Here is a 20,557-nt window from a genome sequence, read left to right on the forward strand (position 1 = left end):
ATCATCTGTGGATCTGTTGGGGCGGTATGCGAATTGCAGTGGGTCTAGGATTTCTGGGATGATGGTGTTAACATGAGCCATTCAAAGCACTTCATGGCTACAGACGTGAGTGCTACAGAGCGTTAGCCATTTAGGCAGGATACCTTCGCTTTCTTGGACACAGGGACTACGGTGGTCTGCTTGAAACATAGGTATTACAGACTCAGTCAGGGAGAGGTTGAAAATGTCAGTGAAGACACTTGCCATTTGATCCACCCATGCTCTGAAAACACGTCCTGGTAATCCGTCTGAATGTTGACCTGTTTAAAGGTCTTACATCAGCTACGGAGAGCGTGATCACACAGTTGTCTGGAACAGCTGGTGCTCTCATGCATGTTTCAGTGTTGTTTGCCTCGAAGCAAGCATAAAAAAGGCATTTAGTCCATCTGGTAGGCTCGCATCACTGGCAAGCTCGCAGCTGGGTTTCGCTTTGTAGTCCGTAATCGTTTGCAAGCCCTGCCCCGTCGATGAGCGTCAGAGCCGGTATAGTAGGATCCGATCTTAGTCCTCTATTGACGCTTTGCCTGTTTGATGGTTCGTCGGAGAGTATAGTGGGACTTCTAGCGTAGCGTCCTCATAGCGTCCTGATTAGTATCCCAATCCTTGAAAGCAGTAGCTCTAGCCTTTAGCTCAGTGTGGTTGTTGCCTGTAATCCATGGCTTCTGGTTGGGATATGTACGTACGGTCACTGAGGGGACGACGTCGTCGATACACTTATTGAAGCCAGTGACTGAGGTGGTATACTCCTCAATACCATTGGATGGATCGCAGAACATATTCCAGTCTGTGCTAGCAAAACAGTCCTGTAGTGTAGCATCCGCATCATCTGACCACTTCCGTATTGAGCGAATCACTGGTACTTCCTGCTTTAGTTTTTGCTCATATGCCTGAATCAGGAGGATATAATTATGGTCAGATTTTCCAAATGGAGGGCGAGGGAGAGCTTTGTTGGTGTCTGTGTGTGGAGTAAAAGGTGGTCTAGAGTTTTTTTTCCCTCTGGTTGCACATGTGACATGCTGGTAGCAATGAGGTAAAACAGATTTATGTTTGCCTGCATTAAAATTCCTGGCCACTAGGAGCACCACTTCTGGATGAGCATTTTTCTGTTTGCTTATTGCCTTATACAGCTGCTTGAGTGAGATCTTATTGCCAGCGTCAGTTTGTGGTGGTAAATAGACGGCTACAAAAATACATTACAATTTCTAATCGGCTTTGGTAAGAAGCGCGGCATCTTTCTCAGGGCACGGCATCTTTCTCAGGGCGCGGCATCTTTCTCAGGGCGCGGCATCTTTCTCAGGGCGAGGCCTCTTTCCCAGGGCGCGGCATCTTTCTCAGGGCGCGGCATCTTTCTCAGGGCGCGGCCTCTTTCCCAGGGCGCGGCCTCTTTCCCAGGGCGCGGCCTCTTTCCCAGGGCGCGGCCTCTTTCCCAGGGCGCGGCATCTTTCTCAGGGCGCGGCATCTTTCTCAGGGCGCGGCCTCTTTCTCAGGAAGCATGAATCAATCTTCACCTCTCGAGCCCGTTGGGGGGGGGTTCCAACGGTGAGACAAGACCGTAGTCACAATTGGGCTGAATTTAAAAACAAAAACGTTTTTTAAAGTAGTTTGTCAAGATTGGTGTGGGATAACTTGACTGGCCTGCAGAGCCCTGACCTCAACCCCATTGAACACCTTTGGGTTGAATTGGAACGCCGACTGCGAGCCAGGCCTAAATCGCCCAACAACACCAATTATCTTGTGGCTGAATGGAAGCAAGTCCCCGCAGCAATGTTCCAACATCTAGTGGAAAGCCTTCCCAGAAGAGTGGAAGCTGTTATAGCAACAAAAGCAAGAACCAACTCCATAAATGCCTGCGATTTTAGAATGAGATGTTTGATGACGAGCAGGTGTCCACATACTTTTGGTCATGTAGTGTATCTAAAGGGTATTTGGTTGTTTATTATTGGAACACTGCAAGAGAAAGTGTTTTGTGTCGGCATAGAGTGAAGTTCACCCTAGACGCTGATCCTGAATCTGTACCCAGGGGGAAACTTCACCCCGGGTTGTTTTGTCTTACCTCCAGGGTACATATGCCAAAGGCGAAGATGTCAATAGAGCAAACATCCTCAGCCACTAAAGCAGAATAGTGTAGGAGAGAGACAGAGAGAGACAGGGAGAGACAGAGACAGAGACAGACACAGAGTGTGTGAGACAGAGACAAGGGGAGAAGGAAAGAGAAAAGGTTATTTAGAGACCCCTTTGTCTGAATTACACACATTTGAAGACAGCTCAATGTACACTACACACAAAAACTATTTACAAAACAAAGCATATAAAATATGACATCAAATCAAGCTATATTTTTATATAGCACATTTCCGACATGGAATCCTTCACAGGAAAAAATAAACGGAAATATTTACTACACAAGCATAGATGATGAAAAAAAATCAAATAATACAAACTGAACGACTAAAAAGTACCCAAAGGAAAAGCAAAGCTAAAGAGGTGTGTTTTAAGATCTCTTTTAAATATGTCCACAGTTTCAGCCCCCCTCAGGTTCTCTGGCAGAGGGCTGGGGGCATAGTAACTATAGGCTGCCTCTCCATGCCTCTTGGTCCCCTCAGGTTCTCTGGTAGAGGGCTGGGGGCATAGTAACTAAAGGCTGCCTCTCCATGCCTCTTGGTCCCCTCAGGTTCTCTGGCAGAGGGATGGGGTCATAGTAACTAAAGGCTGCCTCTCCATGCCTCTTGGTCCCCTCAGGTTCTCTGGTAGAGGGCTGGGGGCATAGTAACTAAAGGCTGCCTCTCCATGCCTCTTGGTCCCCTCAGGTTCTCTGGCAGAGGGATGGGGTCATAGTAACTAAAGGCTGCCTCTCCATGCCTCTTGGTCCCCTCAGGTTCTCTGGCAGAAGGCTGGGGGCATAGTAACTAAAGCCTGCCTCTCCATGCCTCTTGGTCCCCTCAGGTTCTCTGGCAGAGGGCTGGGGGCATAGTAACTAAAGGCTGCCTCTCCATGCCTCTTGGTCCCCTCAGGTTCTCTGGCAGAGGCTAGGGGCATAGTAACTATAGGCTGCCTCTCCATGCCTCTTGATCCCCTCAGGTTCTCTGGCAGAGGGCTGGGGGCATAGTAACTAAAGGCTGCCTCTCCATGCCTCTTGGTCCCCTCAGGTTCTCTGGTAGAGGGCTGGGGGCATAGTAACTAAAGGCTGCCTCTCCATGCCTCTTGGTCCCCTCAGGTTCTCTGGTAGAGGGCTGGGGGCATAGTAACTAAAGGCTGCCTCTCCATGCCTCTTGGTCCCCTCAGGTTCTCTGGCAGAGGGCTGGGGGCATAGTAACTAAAGGCTGCCTCTCCATGCCTCTTGGTCCCCTCAGGTTCTCTGGCAGAGGCTAGGGGCATAGTAACTAAAGGCTGCCTCTCCATGCCTCTTGATCCCCTCAGGTTCTCTGGCAGAGGGCTGGGGGCATAGTAACTAAAGGCTGCCTCTCCATGCCTCTTGGTCCCCTCAGGTTCTCTGGCAGAGGGCTGGGGGCATAGTAACTAAAGGCTGCCTCTCCATGCCTCTTGGTCCCCTCAGGTTCTCTGGCAGAGGGCTGGGGGCATAGTAACTAAAGGCTGCCTCTCCATGCCTCTTGGTCCCCTCAGGTTCTCTGGCAGTGGGCTGGGGGCATAGTAACTAAAGGCTGCCTCTCCATGCCTCTTGGTCCCCTCAGGTTCTCTGGCAGAGGGCTGGGGGCATAGTAACTAAAGGCTGCCTCTCCATGCCTCTTGGTCCCCTCGGGTTCTCTGGCAGTGGGCTTGGGGGCATAGTAACTAAAGGCTGCCTCTCCATGCCTCTTGGTCCCCTCAGGTTCTCTGGCAGAGGGCTGGGGGCATAGTAACTAAAGGCTGCCTCTCCATGCCTCTTGGTCCCCTCAGGTTCTCTGGCAGAGGGCTGGGGGCATAGTAACTAAAGGCTGCCTCTCCATGCCTCTTGGTCCCCTCAGGTTCTCTGGCAGAGGGCTGGGGGCATAGTAACTAAAGGCTGCCTCTCCATGCCTCTTGGTCCCCTCAGGTTCTCTGGCAGAGGGCTGGGGGCATAGTAACTAAAGGCTGTCTCTCCATGCCTCTTGGTCCCAGGCTTTGGGGTAGTTAAAAGGCCAGTGACAGAGGACCGGAGGGACCTAGTGGGAACATAACTTAAAAGCATGTCTGATATGTGCTGGGGTGCACAATGGTGGATTGATTTAAAATCCAATATAAGAATCTTAAAATGTATTCTAAAACTCACAGGCAGTCAGTGCAGAGACCTTAAAACCGGTGTAATGTGTGCTCTCCGTCTGGTCTTGGTCAGTACCCACGCTGCAGCATTCTGTATGTTTTGAGGCTGACCAATGGCATTCTTGGGTAGACCAGACAGGAGAGCATTACAGTAGTAGTCAAGCCTGCTTGTAATAAAAGCATGGATGAGTCTATCAGCCTGAGAGAAACGGATGCACATTGGCAATGTTCCTCAGGTGGTAAAAAGCTGTCAAAAATCCTACATTGTGATTCGAAATTTAGCTCAGAATGTAAAATACCACTTAGGTTTTTTACCTGGATTTTTATCTTTCTTGTCCGTGAATTATAATGTGTGGCTAGATTCTCCCTCTGTGCTTTGGCTCCAACAATAAGTACCTCGGTCTTGTCTTAATTTAGCTGGAGGAAGTTGTGAGCCACCCAATTATTTACAATCACCAATACAGCCTAATAATTTATCCATGGAGCTAAAATTCTCTGGTGACACAGAAATGTAAAGTTGTGTTACATATGCGTAGCAGTGAAAATCAATGCTGTGCTTTCTGATAACGCTGCCAAGGGTTAACATATATTAACTGAACAGCACCGGACTCATTACCGGAAATAGAACCTTGTGGAATGTATTTTCTCTGAGTGTTGTTCACCAAGGGTGACAAAACAAAACAGTTCTAAACCAATTTAGAACTGGACTGGAGAGGCCAACACACGTTTCCACAGTCTGCCCAGAAGGACATCATGGTCAACAGTGTCGACTGCAGCACTTAAAGCTAAGAGTACAAGGACAGAGAGCTAAGAGTACAAGGACAGAGAGCTGTTTGGCATCTGATGGCTCTAAAAGATAATTGACCACTTTAACTAAGGCGGTCTCTGTGCTGTGGTGGGCATTAAAACCAGATGGGAATTGTAAACTTTTTTTTTTTTTTTAAGTTGACACTGCTGTTTGAACACCAAATTCTCCAGATGTTTGCTTAATAATGGAAGGTTGGAGATTGGCTGAAAATGGCTAAGAGCATTAGAATCTATACTGAACAAAAATAAAAAAAACGCAACATGCAAGTTTTTATCCAGGCTGTATCACAACCGGCCGTGTTTGGGAGTCCCATAGGAGCGGCGCACATTTGGCCCAGTGTTGTCCGGGTTTGGCCGGTGTAGGCCGCCAAAGTAAATAAGATGTTTTCTTAACTGACTTGCCTAGTTAAATAAAAGTTAAATAAATAAAAATTAAGTGTTGGTCCCATGTTTCATGAGCTGAAATAAAAGATCCCAGAAATGTTCCTTGCACTCAAAAAGCTTATTTCTCAAATTGTGCACATTAATTTCCATCCCTGTTAGTAAGCATTTCTCCTTTGTCAAGATAATCCATACACCTAACAGGTGTGGCATTTCAAGAAGCTGATTAAACAGCATGATTATTACACAGGTGAACCTTGTGCTGGGGAAAATAAAAGGACCTCACAACACCACAGATGTCGCAAGTTGAGGGAGCAATCAATTAGCATGTTGACTGGAGGAATGTCCACCAGAGTTATGGCCAGAGAATGTTAATTTCACTACCATAAGCCGCCTCCAATGTTGTTTTAGAGAATTTGGCAGTTTGGCAGGCCTTACAATCGCAGACCACGTGTAACGACACTAGCCTGGCACCTTCACATCCGGCTTCTTAACTTCTTGTAACTAGGGGGCAGTATTTTCATTTTTGGAAAAATAACGTTCCCATAGTAAACAGGATATTTTGTCAGGACAAGATGCTAGAATATGCATATAATTGACAGCTTAGGATAGAAAACACTCTAAAGTTTCCAAAACTGTAAAAATATTGTATGTGCGTATAACATAACTGATATTGCAGGCGAAAGCCTGAAAAAAATCCAATCTGGAAGTGACTCATGTTTTGAAAGCTCTGCGTTCCGATGCCTGTGAGATCGACTGAGACCAGTCACCCAGACAGCTGATGAAACTGAGGAGTATATCCGTCTGTAATAAAGCCCTTTTGTGGGGAAAAACTCATTCAGATTGGCTGGTTCTGGCTCCCAAGTGGGTGGGCCTATGCTCTCCCAGGCCCACCCATGGCTATGCCCCATGTGAAATCCATAGATTAGGGCCTAATGAATTTATTTCAATTGACCGATTTCCTTATATGAACTGTAAGAATAGGTGGAGTATTGTTCATGCACACGAGCCAAAATAAGAGCTACATCAAATGCATGAGGAGTAGATGGAGTTAAAGGGAGAGTAAGAAAGATGGGAGATAGACACTTACAGCCGTATTCAGGAGCAAAATAGTGCTGGTTCGTTTCATCATCCCGATGATGCTGCACATTTCCGTAGATCGCCTCTGGGAAAACTAGGAAAGGGACAAACAGACCAGAGTAAAAAAATACAAGTCTCCATCTCGTTCACACTCTCGAAAACAGATTATATTAACTCTTCAACAGGTTATCTAAAAAAAACAGAGTTTTTTTTTGACCAAGTGAATGGCAGTCTTGAGAACATAAACCACAACAGAACTTAGTTCCTAAATTAGTAGTGGATTGTAGACTAGAAGGGGGAAAAAAAACAACAGTGACAAATAGGATTCTTACCATTGACAAACAGCCTATGCCACACTGTAAACAAAACAGAAAGACACTGAGAATTCAAACAAATGATCATGCCCCAAGAGGAAAAACTGAGGAAAAGTTAGGTATTTATTCAATTATATACAGTACCAGTCAAAAGTTTGGACACACCTACTCATTCAAGGGTTTTACAACGTAGAATAATAGCGAAGATTATTCTACAATGTAGAAAATAGTACAAATAAAAACCCTTGAATGAGTTGATATCCAAACTTTTGACTGGTACTGTAATCCCCATTCAATTTAATAGAATGTGATATCACCGTAGGTCTGTTAGAGGGGTACATCGGTAACAGCAGTCTCTTATTATCATTTTTTGGGGTGATTAGATAAACACCCGCGTTGTAATTCTCCAATCTTTTCCCTGCAAATGTCCACTTGTGCACTACCTCTGATGGTTTTAAAAGCATAGCATTTCCTATGATTTAAATCCAACTAGTGTCAGGGAAAACAGTGGAGTACTGGTACTCCCCCCCCCTCTCTCCTTGCCCTGTAGACCACATACCCGAGCCGATCTTGATGAGTCCGTTGTGCTGGATAAAGATGGTGTCACACGTCAAGTTACCATGGACTATGGGCGGGTGGCAGGAATGCAGATAACTAAGGATATAAATTCGCATTCATATAAAAAAAACTAACCTTTTTGCATGCGTGTGATTTCTGTCCTGTGTTAAAATCAAATGTCAGTAATATATTATGTCTTGTCATGTGCTGTGTATAATCTACTTCATAAATCTTCTTACAGGAGAAGCAGTTTCACATCGTTCAGCTTGTCAGTAATATATTATGTCTCGTCATGTGCTGTGTATAATCTACTTCATAAATCTTCTACAGGAGAAGCAGTTTCACATCGTTCAGCTTGATGTTAAAGTTGCTCATTTATGGTAGTTAAATATAATACAATTTAAGAAACATGGCAGTCAGATTCTCCCCTAAACCTGCTGGGATACTGCTTTGTGGAGCCACCATCTTGTTTTTTCCTCTTGTTACCATGTGGTCTAAAGTACTTAAGTACTTTAAAGTATTTTTTCTTAAGTAGTTTCAGGTATCTATCTGTACTTTTGATATTTTTGACTACTTTTACTTCACTACATTCCTGAGGAAAATATTGTACTTTTTTACTCCATACAAATTTCCCTTTGAATGCTCAGCTGGACAGGAAAATGGTCTAATTTACTCACTTAAAGAGAAAATCCCTGGTCGTCCCTACTGCATCTGATCTGGTGGACTCACTAAATAAATGTTTTGTTTGAAAATTATGTATGAGTGTTGGAGTGTGCCCCTGGCTAACAGTACATTTTTTTTTTAAAACAAGAAAATTGTGCCATCTGGTTTGCTTAATAAGGAATTTGAAATGATTTACACTTAAGTATATTTAAAACCAAATATATATATATTTTTTTTACTTAAGAAGGATTTTACTGGGTGACTTTCACTTTTGAGTCATTTTCTATTAAGGTGTCTTTACTTTTACTCAAGCATGACAAATGGGTACTTTTTCCAACACTATCCTTTAGATATATCACTGAATAAATAGTCATCTGAATTGTAGTTGAACTTCTGGTAAAAAAAATAAAAAAATAAAAGTCAACGTCATTTTAACTAGATTTGAACCACAATTTGACTACAAGATTTCAAGAGTTGGTTTATTTCAAACAAAATTCACATTTGTTGAAAATCAACCAAAAAAGGGACCGATTTTGTGTTACACATTTGCCCAGTGGGGGGGGGCGACATAATTTGCGTGAGTTTTGAGTGACAGGTTGAATGGTGCCGGGTTTCTTACCTCAGAGCTGACAGAATCTGTGTGCACCATCGCTTCCATGCCTAAAAACCGACCACACGCAAGCAGAGAAACAGTTTTACTGAATGACTTAAATAGATACAAAAACCATGGCCGTCTACAAAATCTCACACCGTCTGGATAAGTGTTTAACCTACTGGTGCAATCTGATGCCCTGCTGTAGAGCATTTGAATCAGTTAGTATGTGCAGCGCGACTGCTTTGCGGGTGGTCTGGAATGCATCCAGAGACAAATACAGGATAAGTGACTATGAGAAACATTCTAAATCCTAGATGTTGTGGTAGTTTTAAAGCCAAACACTAGACGGCGCTATTCCCAGTTGAGGTTTGGTGAGGGAGGAGGAAGACAAGTGGGAATGGACCATAGAGATGATAGATTTGACAGCATGGTTAACGCCATTCAGGCTACCCATAGGAATTACCCACCCACTTGACTACTTTAAAATGGTGTAAGCCTACTTTAAAATGGTGTAAGCCTTTTGGTCATTAGAGGCCTCTATCATTCTCTATGGAAAGGACTCACCTTGACATTCATGGTCTTGTGGTTTTTCTTTGTTTTCTTTAAGAACTGCTTGAGACTGCCTGATGACATGTACTCTGTGATGAAGATCACCTGAGTTCGGAGATAGACATGGAGATATAATGAATGGAAGGGGGAGGGGCATCAGTGTTCTTGGAAAAACTTGTTTATCCGAAAAGGTGTAAAATTATATATCCATATACTATAGTCATTGAAATTCACAAGCCGTTTTGAATGGACTTTAAAAAAAAAAGGAGGGTAATTACTTCTCCCGGATGCTGACAGTTTGTTCCTGTGTACAGTATGTACTGGTTACCTGTGTGTGTGTGTGTGTGTGTGTGTGTGTGTGTGTGTGTGTGTGTGTGTGTGTGTGTGTGTGTGTGTGTGTGTGTGTGTGTGTGTGTGTGTGTGTGTGTGTGTGTGTGAGACCAAGGTCATGCGTGCTCATGTCCCTCACCCTCGCCCGACTCTCCCTGGTGTCCAGCCAGTACTTATGGAACTTGACAATGTTGGGGTGATCTACATGCATCAGGCTCTCAAACATCTCCCTCATTCGATCCTGCAAGACAAACAACCATGAAGACCCACACTTCTGAAATGTTTTACTATCTTTATTTAACTAGGCAAGTCAGTTAAATAACACATTCTTATTTACAATGATGGCCTTGGAACAGTGGGTTAACTGCCTTGTTCAGAATGACAAACTTCTTGTCAGCTCAGGGATTTGATCGCACAACCTTTCGATTACTGGTCCAATGCTCTAACCACTAGGCTACCTGCCTGCCCCATGAGCTCTCAAAGCCGGTTATCAACATCACTCTTTGACACACACGACAAAAATATCTACCTTCCTAGTCCTGCCGGGTCAAACTTATTTTTTTTCTCTTTTAATTTTTTTTTACAAATATTTTTTAACCAGATTCTGCCTTTAAAAAAAATGGGGGGGGAATAATAAATAAAAAAATAAAAAATCAGGACAGAATTATCAAAAAGATACCTCGTGAGATTTGAAGACCTTCTTATCGGAGAACTGCACTTCGTTCCACACCACCTCCACTCCCTCCTCTGTGTCCATGGCCAGTGAGGCAGTCTCGATGCCCGGGACATTCCCCTGACTCACCTACAAAAACAGAGGAAAGCGTAGGTCCAAAGTATTAGTCAGCCCTCTTCGAAACTGTTAAAATGCTTCCCTCTGTGGCCTGGCTGCTCTAGGGGTAAAGCCGGTCTCCAGTGTTGGCATAGGTTAGAATCTGGGCTACTGTCATATGACACATCTCCATCTTTCCCCATTGTCATCCTGCATCTGTTCAACAAAAGTCAGAAAAATACATGTATAATGCTTCCCTCCTTCCCCTCCTCGAGGTAATCAGTGATGCAAAACAATTGAATAGGTGAAAGCAAGGGTACTACCTCTTAGTTTTTCACCAATCCAGACATGTTAGATCAGTGTTTACTTCAAAGAAAATGAGGATTTGTTAGAAGTATTCAAATGAACCCTGGATTCGTGCTGCATTATAGTGGTTCATTTTAGAGGTACACAGAAGCAATGCTTGGACCGACTATTTAAAAATGAACAAACATGGTTCACAACTTCCAATATGTGTTCTAGAATAGACACTGAGTGTACAAAACGTTAGGAACACCTTAGGAACACACCTCATCTACACTGATTGAAGTGGATTTAACTAGTGACATCAATCAGTAATCATTGACTGACCGGTTGTAATGAAAGCTACGTCATGGAAAGAGCAGGTGTTCCTAATGTTTTGTACACAGTGTATGACTCAAGTATCCCCAAAATATGTCTGGTAGTTGAACAACTGAACCATCTACCACACCTGACAGGGAGTTGCAAAGGACATTTACATTACATTACATTTAAGTCATTTAGCAGACGCTCTTATCCAGAGCGACTTACAAATTGGTGCATTCACCTTATGACATCCAGTGGAACAGCCACTTTACAATAGTGCATCTACATATTTTAAGGGGGGGGTGAGAAGGATTACTTTATCCTATCCTAGGTATTCCTTAAAGAGGTGGGGTTTCAGGTGTCTCCGGAAGGTGGTGATTGACTCCGCTGTCCTGGCGTCGTGAGGGAGTTTGTTCCACCATTGGGGAGCCAGAGCAGCGAACAGTTTTGACTGGGCTGAGCGGGAACTGTACTTCCTCAGTGGTAGGGAGGCGAGCAGGCCAGAGGTGGATGAACGCAGTGCCCTTATTTGGGTGTAGGGCCTGATCAGAGCCTGGAGGTACTGAGGTGCCGTTCCCCTCACAGCTCCGTAGGCAAGCACCATGGTCTTGTAGCGGATGCTTCAACTGGAAGCCAGTGGAGAGAGCGGAGGAGCGGGGTGGGTGAGAGAACTTGGGAAGGTTGAACACTAGAATGAGTTGAAGGGGTTTAATGGCACAGGCAGGGAGCCCAGCCAACAGCGAGTTGCAGTAATCCAGACGGGAGATGACAAGTGCCTGGATTAGGACCTGCGCCGCTTCCTGTGTGAGGCAGGGTCGTACTCTGCGGATGTTGTAGAGCATGAACCTACAGGAACGGGCCACCGCCTTGATGTTAGTTGAGAACGACAGGGTGTTGTCCAGGATCACGCCAAGGTTCTTAGCGCTCTGGGAGGAGGACACAATGGAGTTGTCAACCGTGATGGCGAGATCATGGAACGGGCAGTCCTTCCCCGGGAGGAAGAGCAGCTCCGTCTTGCCGAAGTTCAGCTTGAGATGGTGATCCGTCATCCACACTGATATGTCTGCCAGACATGCAGAGATGCGATTCCCACCTGGTCATCAGAAGGGGGAAAGGAGAAGATTAATTGTGTGTCGTCTGCATAGCAATGATAGGAGAGACCATGTGAGGTTATGACAGAGCCAAGTGACTTGGTGTATAGCGAGAATAGGAGAGGGCCTAGAACAGAGCCCTGGGGGACACCAGTGGTGAGAGCGCATGGTGAGGAGACAGATTCTCGCCACGCCACCTGGTAGGAGCGACCTGTCAGGTAGGACGCAATCCAAGCGTGGGCCACGCCGGAGATGCCCAACTCGGAGAGGGTGGAGAGGAGGATCTGATGGTTCACAGTATCGAAGGCAGCCGATAGGTCTAGAAGGATGAGAGCAGAGGAGAGAGAGTTAGCTTTAGCGGTGCGGAGCGCCTCCGTGATACAGAGAAGAGCAGTCTCAGTTGAATGACTAGTCTTGAAACCTGACTGATTTGGATCAAGAAGGTCATTCTGAGAGAGATAGCGGGAGAGCTGACCAAGGACGGCACGTTCAAGAGTTTTGGAGAGAAAAGAAAGAAGGGATACTGGTCTGTAGTTGTTGACATCGGAGGGATCGAGTGTAGGTTTTTTCAGAAGGGGTGCAACTCTCGCTCTCTTGAAGACGGAAGGGACGTAGCCAGCGGTCAGGGATAAGTTGATGAGCGAGGTGAGGTAAGGGAGAAGGTCTCCGGAAATGGTCTGGAGAAGAGAGGAGGGGATAGGGTCAAGCGGGCAGGTTGTTGGGCGGCCGGCCGTCACAAGACTTTCATCTGGAGAGAGAGGGGAGAAAGAGGTCAGAGCACAGGGTAGGGCACTGTGAGCAGAACCAGCGGTGTCTTTGACTTAGCAAACGAGGATCGGATTTCGACCTTCTTTTCAAAATGGTTGACGAAGTCATCTGCAGAGAGGGAGGAGGGGGAGGGGGAGGAGGATTCAGGAGGGAGGAGAAGGTGGCAAAGAGCTTCCTAGGGTTAGAGGCAGATGCTTGGAATTTAGAGTGGTAGAAAGTGGCTTTAGCAGCAGAGACAGAGGAGGAAAATGTAGAGAGGAGGGAGTGAAAGGATGCCAGGTCCGCAGGGAGGCGAGTTTTCCTCCATTTCCGCTCGGCTGCCCGGAGCCCTGTTCTGTGAGCTCGCAATGAGTCGTCAAGCCACGGAGCGGGAGGGGAGGACCGAGCCGGCCTGGAAGATAGGGGACATAGAGAGTCAAAGGATGCAGAAAGGGAGGAGAGGAGGGTTGAGGAGGCAGAATCAGGAGATAGGTTGGAGAAGGTTTGAGCAGAGGGAAGAGATGATAGGATGGAAGAGGAGAGAGTAGCGGGGGAGAGAGAGCGAAGGTTGGGACGGCGCGATACCATCCGAGTAGGGGCAGTGTGGGAAGTGTTGGATGAGAGCGAGAGGGAAAAGGATACAAGGTAGTGGTCGGAGACTTGGAGGGGAGTTGCAATGAGGTTAGTGGAAAAACAGCATCTAGTAAAGATGAGGTCGAGCGTATTGCCTGCCTTGTGAGTAGGGGGAAGGTGAGAGGGTGAGGTCAAAAGAGGAGAGGAGTGGAAAGAAGGAGGCAGAGAGGAATGAGTCAAAGGTAGACGTGGGGAGGTTAAAGTCGCCCAGAACTGTGAGAGGTGAGCCGTCCTCAGGAAAGGAGCTTATCAAGGCATCAAGCTCATTGATGAACTCTCCGAGGGAACCTGGAGATAAATGATAAGGATGTTAAGCTTGAAAGGGCTGGTAACTGTGACAGCATGAAATTCAAAGGAGGCGATAGACAGATGGGTAAGGGGAGAAAGAGAGAATGACCAAATAAGATCCCGATGCCACCACCCCGCTGACCAGAAGCTCTCGGGGTGTGCGAGAACACGTGGGCGGACGAAGAGAGAGCAGTAGGAGTAGCAGTGTTATCTGTGGTGATCCATGTTTCTGTCAGTGCCAAGAAGTCGAGGACTGGAGGGAGGCATAGGCTGAGATGAACTCTGCCTTGTTGGCTGCAGATCGGCAGTTCCAGAGGCTACCGGAGACCTGGAACTCCACGTGGGTCGTGCGCGCTGGGACCACCAGATTAGGGTGAACCACGCGGTGTGGAACGTTTGTATGGTCTGTGCAGAGAGGAGAGAACAGGGATAGACAGACACATAGTTGACAGGCTACAGAAGAGGCTACGCTAATGCAAGGAGATTGGAATGACAAGTGGACTACACGTCTCAAATGTTCAGAAAGTTAAGCTTACGTAGCAAGAATCTTATTGACTAAAATGATTAAAATGATACAGTACTGCTGAAGTAGGCTAGCTGGCAGTGGCTGCGTTGTTGACTTTGTAGGCTAGCTGGCAGTGGCTGCGTTGTTGACACTACACTAATCAAGTTGTTCCGTTGAGTGTAATAGTTTCTACAGTGCTGCTATTCGGGGCTAGCTGGCTAGCTAGCAGTGTTGATTACGTTACGTTAAAAGAACGACAACAATTATCTTTGATACACAGACGGCTATGTAGCTAGCTATGTAGCTAGCTACGATCAAACAAATCAAACCGTTGTGCTGTAATGAAATGAAATATGTGATACTACCTGTGGAGCGAAGAATGCACCGGTTGTTGAGTGCGGAAGTTCTATTCAGTAGACGTTGGCTAGCTGTTGGCTAGCTAGCAGTGTCTCCTACGTTAAGGACGACAAATAGCTGGCTAGATAACCTCAGTAAATTAAGATAATCACTCTAAGACTACACGCTCTAAACTACACAATTATCTTGGATACGAAGACAGCAAAGACAACTATGTAGCTAGCTAACACTACACTAATCAAGTCGTTCAGTTGAGTGTAATAGTTTCTACAGTGCTGCAATTCGGTACACGGTGGACGTATGCAAGCTGGCTAGCTGCTGGGCAGATAGCAGTGTAGACTACGTTAGGACGACATAAGAACATACGTAAGGACAGTATAAGAACATGTTAGAAAACCCCCCCCACACATTTACATTAGTTCTATTTGCGTAAATGAGTCTAAATTGAATAAGTCAATGCTCTTCTGACTCACTCTGTAAGGGATCAAAAGGAAATGATCCCGTTCCAAACCAACTGCACGCTATTCTGTCTGGAGAGCAAAACGGGGTCAACACAAGTAAGATAGTCGCTAGTGAAAGTCTACACACCCCTTGCATAGTCTTTAACATTTTTTTGTCTTAAAACAGAATCTAAATCAAGGGAATAAATGTGCATGTTCTAATGATCTACAACAACCTACCCCACATTTACAAAGATATTTTTTTTTTATTGTAAATTGGAAAATGTTCTCTTATTAACAAAAAAATACAAACAAGTGCTGGTCCCATGTTTCATGAGCTGAAATAAAAGATCCCAGAAATGTTCCATATGCACAAATGGCTTATTTCTCTAAAATGTTGTGTATAAATTTGTTTATATCCCTGTTAGTGAGCATTTCTCCTTTACCAATATAATACATCCACCTTGCATATCAAGAAGCTGATTAAAACAGAATGATCATCATTACAAATCAAATGTTATTGGTCACATACGCATGTTTAGCAGATGTTATTGCGGGTGTAGCGAAATGCTTGTGTTTCTAGCTCCAACAGTGCAGTAATATCTAACAATACACACAAATCTAATGTAAAGGAATTAAGAATATATAAATATTTGGATGAGCAATGAATAGAATGCAGCATATACATGTGAGATGAGTAATGCAAAATATGTGGTTTAATTTTAAAAATGTAAACATTAAAGTGGCCAGTGATTTCAAGTCTATGTATATAGGGCAGCAGCCTCTAAGATGCTAGTGACGGCTATTTAACAGTCTGCTGGCTTGAGATATAACCTGTTTTTCGGTCTCTCGGTCCCAGCTTTGATGCACCTGTACTGACCTCGCCTTCTGGATGATAGCGGGGTGAACAGGCAGTGGCTCGGGTGGTTGTTATCCTTGATATTTTTGGCCTTCCCTCTGCTGTTTCCTGAAGTCCACGATCAGCTCCTTTGTTTTGTTGATGTTGAGTGAGAGGTTATTTTCCTGGCACCACACTCCCAGGGACCTCACCTCCTCCCTGTAGGCTGTCTCATCATTGTTTGTAATCAGGCCTACTACTGTTGTGTTGTTGGAGGCGTGTGTGGCCACGCGGTTATGGGTAAACGGAGTACAGGAGGAGGCTGAGCACGCACCCTTGTGGGTCCCCTATGATGAGGATCAGCAGAGCAGAGGTGATGTTTCCTACCTTCACCACCTTGGGGTGGCCCGTCAGGAAGACCAGGACCTAGTTGCACAAGGCGGGGTTCAGACCCAGGGCTCCGAGTTTAACGATGAGCATGGAGGGTACTATGGTGTTGAATCCTGAGCTATAGTCAATGAACAGCATTCTTACATAGGTTTTCCTCTTGCCCAGATGGGATAGGGCAGTGTGCAGTGTGATTGCATCGTCTGTGGATCTACTGGAGTGATAAGCAAGTTGAAGTGGGTCTAGGGTGTCAGTTAAGGTAGAGGTGATATTATCCTTGACTAGTCTCTCAAAGAACTTTGTGATGACAGAAGTGAGTGCTACAGGGCGATAGTCATTTAGTTCAGCTACATTTGCTTTCTTGGGTAGAGGAACAGTGGTGGACATCTTGAAGCATGTGGGGACAGCAGACTGGGATAGGGAGAGATTGAATATGCCTGTAAACACTCCAGCCAGCTGGACTGCGCATACTCTGAGGACGTGGCTTCCCCAGCGAGGGTTATCGCGATTAAATGTCTTATTCACGTCGGCCACGGAGGAGAACCCACAGTTCTTGGTAGCTGGCCGCGTCGGTGGCACTGTGTTATACTCAAAGTGGGCGAAAAAGGTGTTTAGTTTATCCGGAAGCAAGACATCACAGACTCACTTTGTAGTCCGTGGTTGTCTGTAGACCCTGCCACATACGTGTCTGAGTCGTTGAATTGCGTCTCCACTTTGTCTTTGTACTGATGTTTTGCCTGTTTGATTGCTTACAGGAGGGAATAACTACACTGTTTAAAAAATATATATTATACTATTCGGCCATATTCCCAGTCACCTTGCCATGGTTAAATGCAGTGGTTTGCGCTTTCAGTTTTGCGCGAATGCTGCCATCTATCCACGGTTTCTGGTTTGGGTAGGTTAAAAGTCAGTGGGTACAACAATACATTTCCTGATAAACTCAGTCACCGTATCGGTGTACTCCTCAATGTTATTCTCAGAGGCTACCCGGGACATATCCCAGTCTGCATGATCAAAACAAATCTTGAAGCATGGATTTTGATTGGTCAGACCAGCGTTGAATAGACCGTAGCTCACGTACTTCCTGTATGAGTTTCTGCCTATAGGAAGGGAGGAGCAAAATGGAGTCGTGATAAGACATACCGAAGGGAGGGCGGGGGAGGGCCTTGTAGGCATTTCGAAAAGTTGAGTAGCAGTTGTCCAATGTTCTCTGAGCAAGTGCTACAGTCAATGTGATGAGAGTACTTCGGTAGCGATTTCCTCATTTTAGCTTTGTTAAAATTACCTGCTACAATAAATGCAGCCTAAGAATATGTGGTTTCCAGTCCAGTGTAGTTATTTGAGAGTCGTTGTGGTATCGGCTTGATAGGGAATATCCACGGCTATGACTATAACCGAAGAGAATGCTCTTGGGCGGTAATACGGACGGCATTTGATTGTGAGGTATTCTAGGTTGGTTGAACAAAGGAACTTGAGTTTCTGTATGTTATCACAATCACACCGTGAGTAGTTAATCATGAAACATACACGCCAGCCCTTCTACCCGTAGAGATCTTTATTCCCATCTGCTTGATGAACTGAGAACCCAACTGGTTGGACATACTCAGACAGTATATTTCGAGAGCCATGTTTCCGTGAAACAGAATACATCACAATCCCTGATGTCTCTCTGGAAGGAGATGATCCTCACCCTGAGCTCATCAACTTTATTATCCAAAGACTGAACATTAGCATTTACTCGGAAGCAGTGGGTGATGTGCACGCCTCCTGAGTCGGACTAGAAGTCCACTCCGAATACCTCTTCTCCGCCAGCTGTGTTTTGGATCAGCCTCTAGAATCAATTGCCCTGGGGGGGTACAAACAAAGGATCCAATTCAGGAAGGTCGTATTCCTGGTCGTACTACTGGTGGGTTACCGCCGCTCTGATATCCAAGAGTTCTTTCCAGATGTATGTAATAACACCCAAAATAATTATGGCCTAATAATGTAAGAAATAACACAGAAAAAAAGAAAATACTGGGGAGCAGCAACATGTGAAGACGAACAATTTACTATTAATACTTGACCAACACATCCCCCACCGTGTTAATTTTGTAACATTTCATATGGAATCGAACCCAATTTACTAATCTGGATTTTTTTCCTGAATTCTTTTGTCTTTTAACCGTAAAATGTCGAGACAACAACGGCCGTGGGCTCACCTGACACGGACTCTGTTTCCCGACCTAGACGTGGTAATGGCGGCTATCATTAAATCTGAACAGACTGTGATGGATAAGGTGGAGTCACTATCCACACAAATACCTATTCTCGCCACCGAGGTATACATAAAGATCGACTCCGTTAACGAAGACTTGACAAGAGATGACACCCGTCTGAATCGTCTGGCGTAAATATTTACTCCGACACAGTGGTGACACTGGAAGAGCAAGTCACTCGGCTTTCATCAGATGTCATCAAACTCCCTTCCAAGGTTGAGGACCTCGAGAACAGACAGCGCCAAGGGAACTGTCACATTTTCGGCGGGAGAGAGGGACTCGAGACCGTAGGCAGAATGCGGCCTACCCTATTCATAGCTAAACTGCTACAGGAAATTCTAGGCCTTGATTACGCCCCCAACCTTGACAGGGAGTACAGAAGCATACAGTCTGCACCAATGAATGGGCAGCCGCCCAGAACCATAGTAGTTCAATTCCACTACCTTCAGGAGGAGGAGGTCTTCCCTAAGGCAACGTGAGAGGCTCCCATCACCTACTATGGCCAGAATATTTGCATTTACCCGGACTACACGGTGGTAGTCATGAAGAAGAGGTTCAGTTTAACATGGTAGCCTTTTGCTCTATTCTAGGAGAGGTAGATGCAGCCTTCCAACAGGGGGAAGACCAGCATAGGGGTCCAAGGTTTTCTGGCTATTTTGTTGTTTTTAGACGTTTTTTCCCCCTTTTCTTTATTACTCTGACCTTTCAGCACACTGGCCATGAGATCGTACTTACATTCATTTCTGATTACTATGCCTAATTCACATACTCTAGGCGCCACAAGCTGTATCAGCTGGATCATGAAAGGAATGAACCAGGTGGTGAAGCGTAGCCGAGTGTATGCTCATCTTACGTACTTAAATCCGTTCGTTGTTTTTCTCCAAGAGACCCATCTCCGGTCCAGAGACCATGACAAACTAAAGAGAGGATGGGTAGACCAAATATTTCACTCCAACTTTGGTGCTAAGGCCAGAGGGGCAGCCATCCATATCAGAAAAAGCACCCCATTTGTCTCCAAGGTAATTTCAGATACTAATAGCAGATGGTGATGGGGAAATTGTTTAGCACACAGGTTATTCTAGGCTAACCTCTATGGTCCTAATTGGGATGACGCTCAATTTCTCTGAACTCGTCGCAACACTTTCTGACCTTAACTCTCATCATTTGACATTGGGTGGAGATTTCAATTGTGTATTGCATCCAAGTCTAGACAGATCCAGACCGAAGCCCAACAATATAATTTCAAAATCAGGTGCAGTAATCAACTGATTTCTAGAATCCTATAATTTGTCTGATCCATGGAGGAGGAGCAATCCCACTGTTAAACAGTACTACTTTTTTCCCTCCAGTCCACCGCTGATACTCTAGGATTGACTTGTTTCCTCCAGTCCACCAATCATACTCTAGGATTGTCTTGTTTCCTCCAGTCCACCAATCATACTCTAGGATTGTCTTGTTTCCTCCAGTCCACCAATCATACTCTAGGATTGACTTGTGTCCTCCAGTCCACCAATCATACTCTAGGATTGACTTGTTTCTTCCAGTCCACCAATCATACTCTAGGATTGACTTGTTTCCTCCAGTCCACCAATCATACTCTAGGATTGACTTGTTTCCTCCAGTCCACCAATCATACTCTAGGATTGACTTGTTTCCTCCAGTCCACCAATCATACTCTAGGATTGATTTGTTTCCTCCAGTCCACCAATCATACTCTAGGATTGACTTGTTTCCTCCAGTCCACCAATCATACTCTAGGATTGATTTGTTTCCTCCAGTCCACCAATCATACTCTAGGATTGATTTGTTTCCTCCAGTCCACATATCATACTCTAGGATTGACTTGTTTCCTCCAGTCCACCAATCATACTCTAGGATTGACTTGTTCCTGCTGGACAAGGTCATTCTCCCTTTTGTAACTAATAGCCAATATCCCAGCAGTGTTATCTCAGACCATAGCCCTGTCCAGCTAGATATCCTCTTTCTGGACAGTACTGTGTCACAATGCGCGTGGTGACTTGACCCACTACTACTATCCTGTAGCGCCTTTAAAAAAAATACATATAAACTCACATTGATGTCTTTT

The 20,557-nt window shown here is 45.3% G+C and overlaps 1 protein-coding gene across 3 annotated transcripts in view; it reads right to left on the bottom strand.

Moving 5' to 3' along the window:
- The window catches only part of nrbp2a (nuclear receptor binding protein 2a), a 64,183-nt gene that overhangs the window by 19,540 nt on the left and 24,086 nt on the right, over positions 1–20,557 (bottom strand). For 2 of the 3 annotated variants that reach the window (XM_046360526.1, XM_046360524.1), the window contains exons 2-9: positions 10,232–10,354; positions 9,692–9,793; positions 9,238–9,327; positions 8,698–8,738; positions 7,417–7,511; positions 6,876–6,899; positions 6,554–6,637; positions 2,093–2,148 (exon numbers count right to left, since the gene is read on the bottom strand). In XM_046360526.1, the coding sequence (XP_046216482.1) occupies positions 2,093–2,148; positions 6,554–6,637; positions 6,876–6,899; positions 7,417–7,511; positions 8,698–8,738; positions 9,238–9,327; positions 9,692–9,793; positions 10,232–10,354 (615 nt within the window). The remainder of the gene's footprint in view (positions 1–2,092; positions 2,149–6,553; positions 6,638–6,875; positions 6,900–7,416; positions 7,512–8,697; positions 8,739–9,237; positions 9,328–9,691; positions 9,794–10,231; positions 10,355–20,557) is intronic. The other variant, XM_046360525.1, reaches the window with a different exon arrangement.

The sequence above is a fragment of the Oncorhynchus gorbuscha genome, linkage group LG08 (assembly GCF_021184085.1).
Source record: "Oncorhynchus gorbuscha isolate QuinsamMale2020 ecotype Even-year linkage group LG08, OgorEven_v1.0, whole genome shotgun sequence".
Classification (NCBI taxonomy): Eukaryota; Metazoa; Chordata; class Actinopteri; order Salmoniformes; family Salmonidae; genus Oncorhynchus; species Oncorhynchus gorbuscha.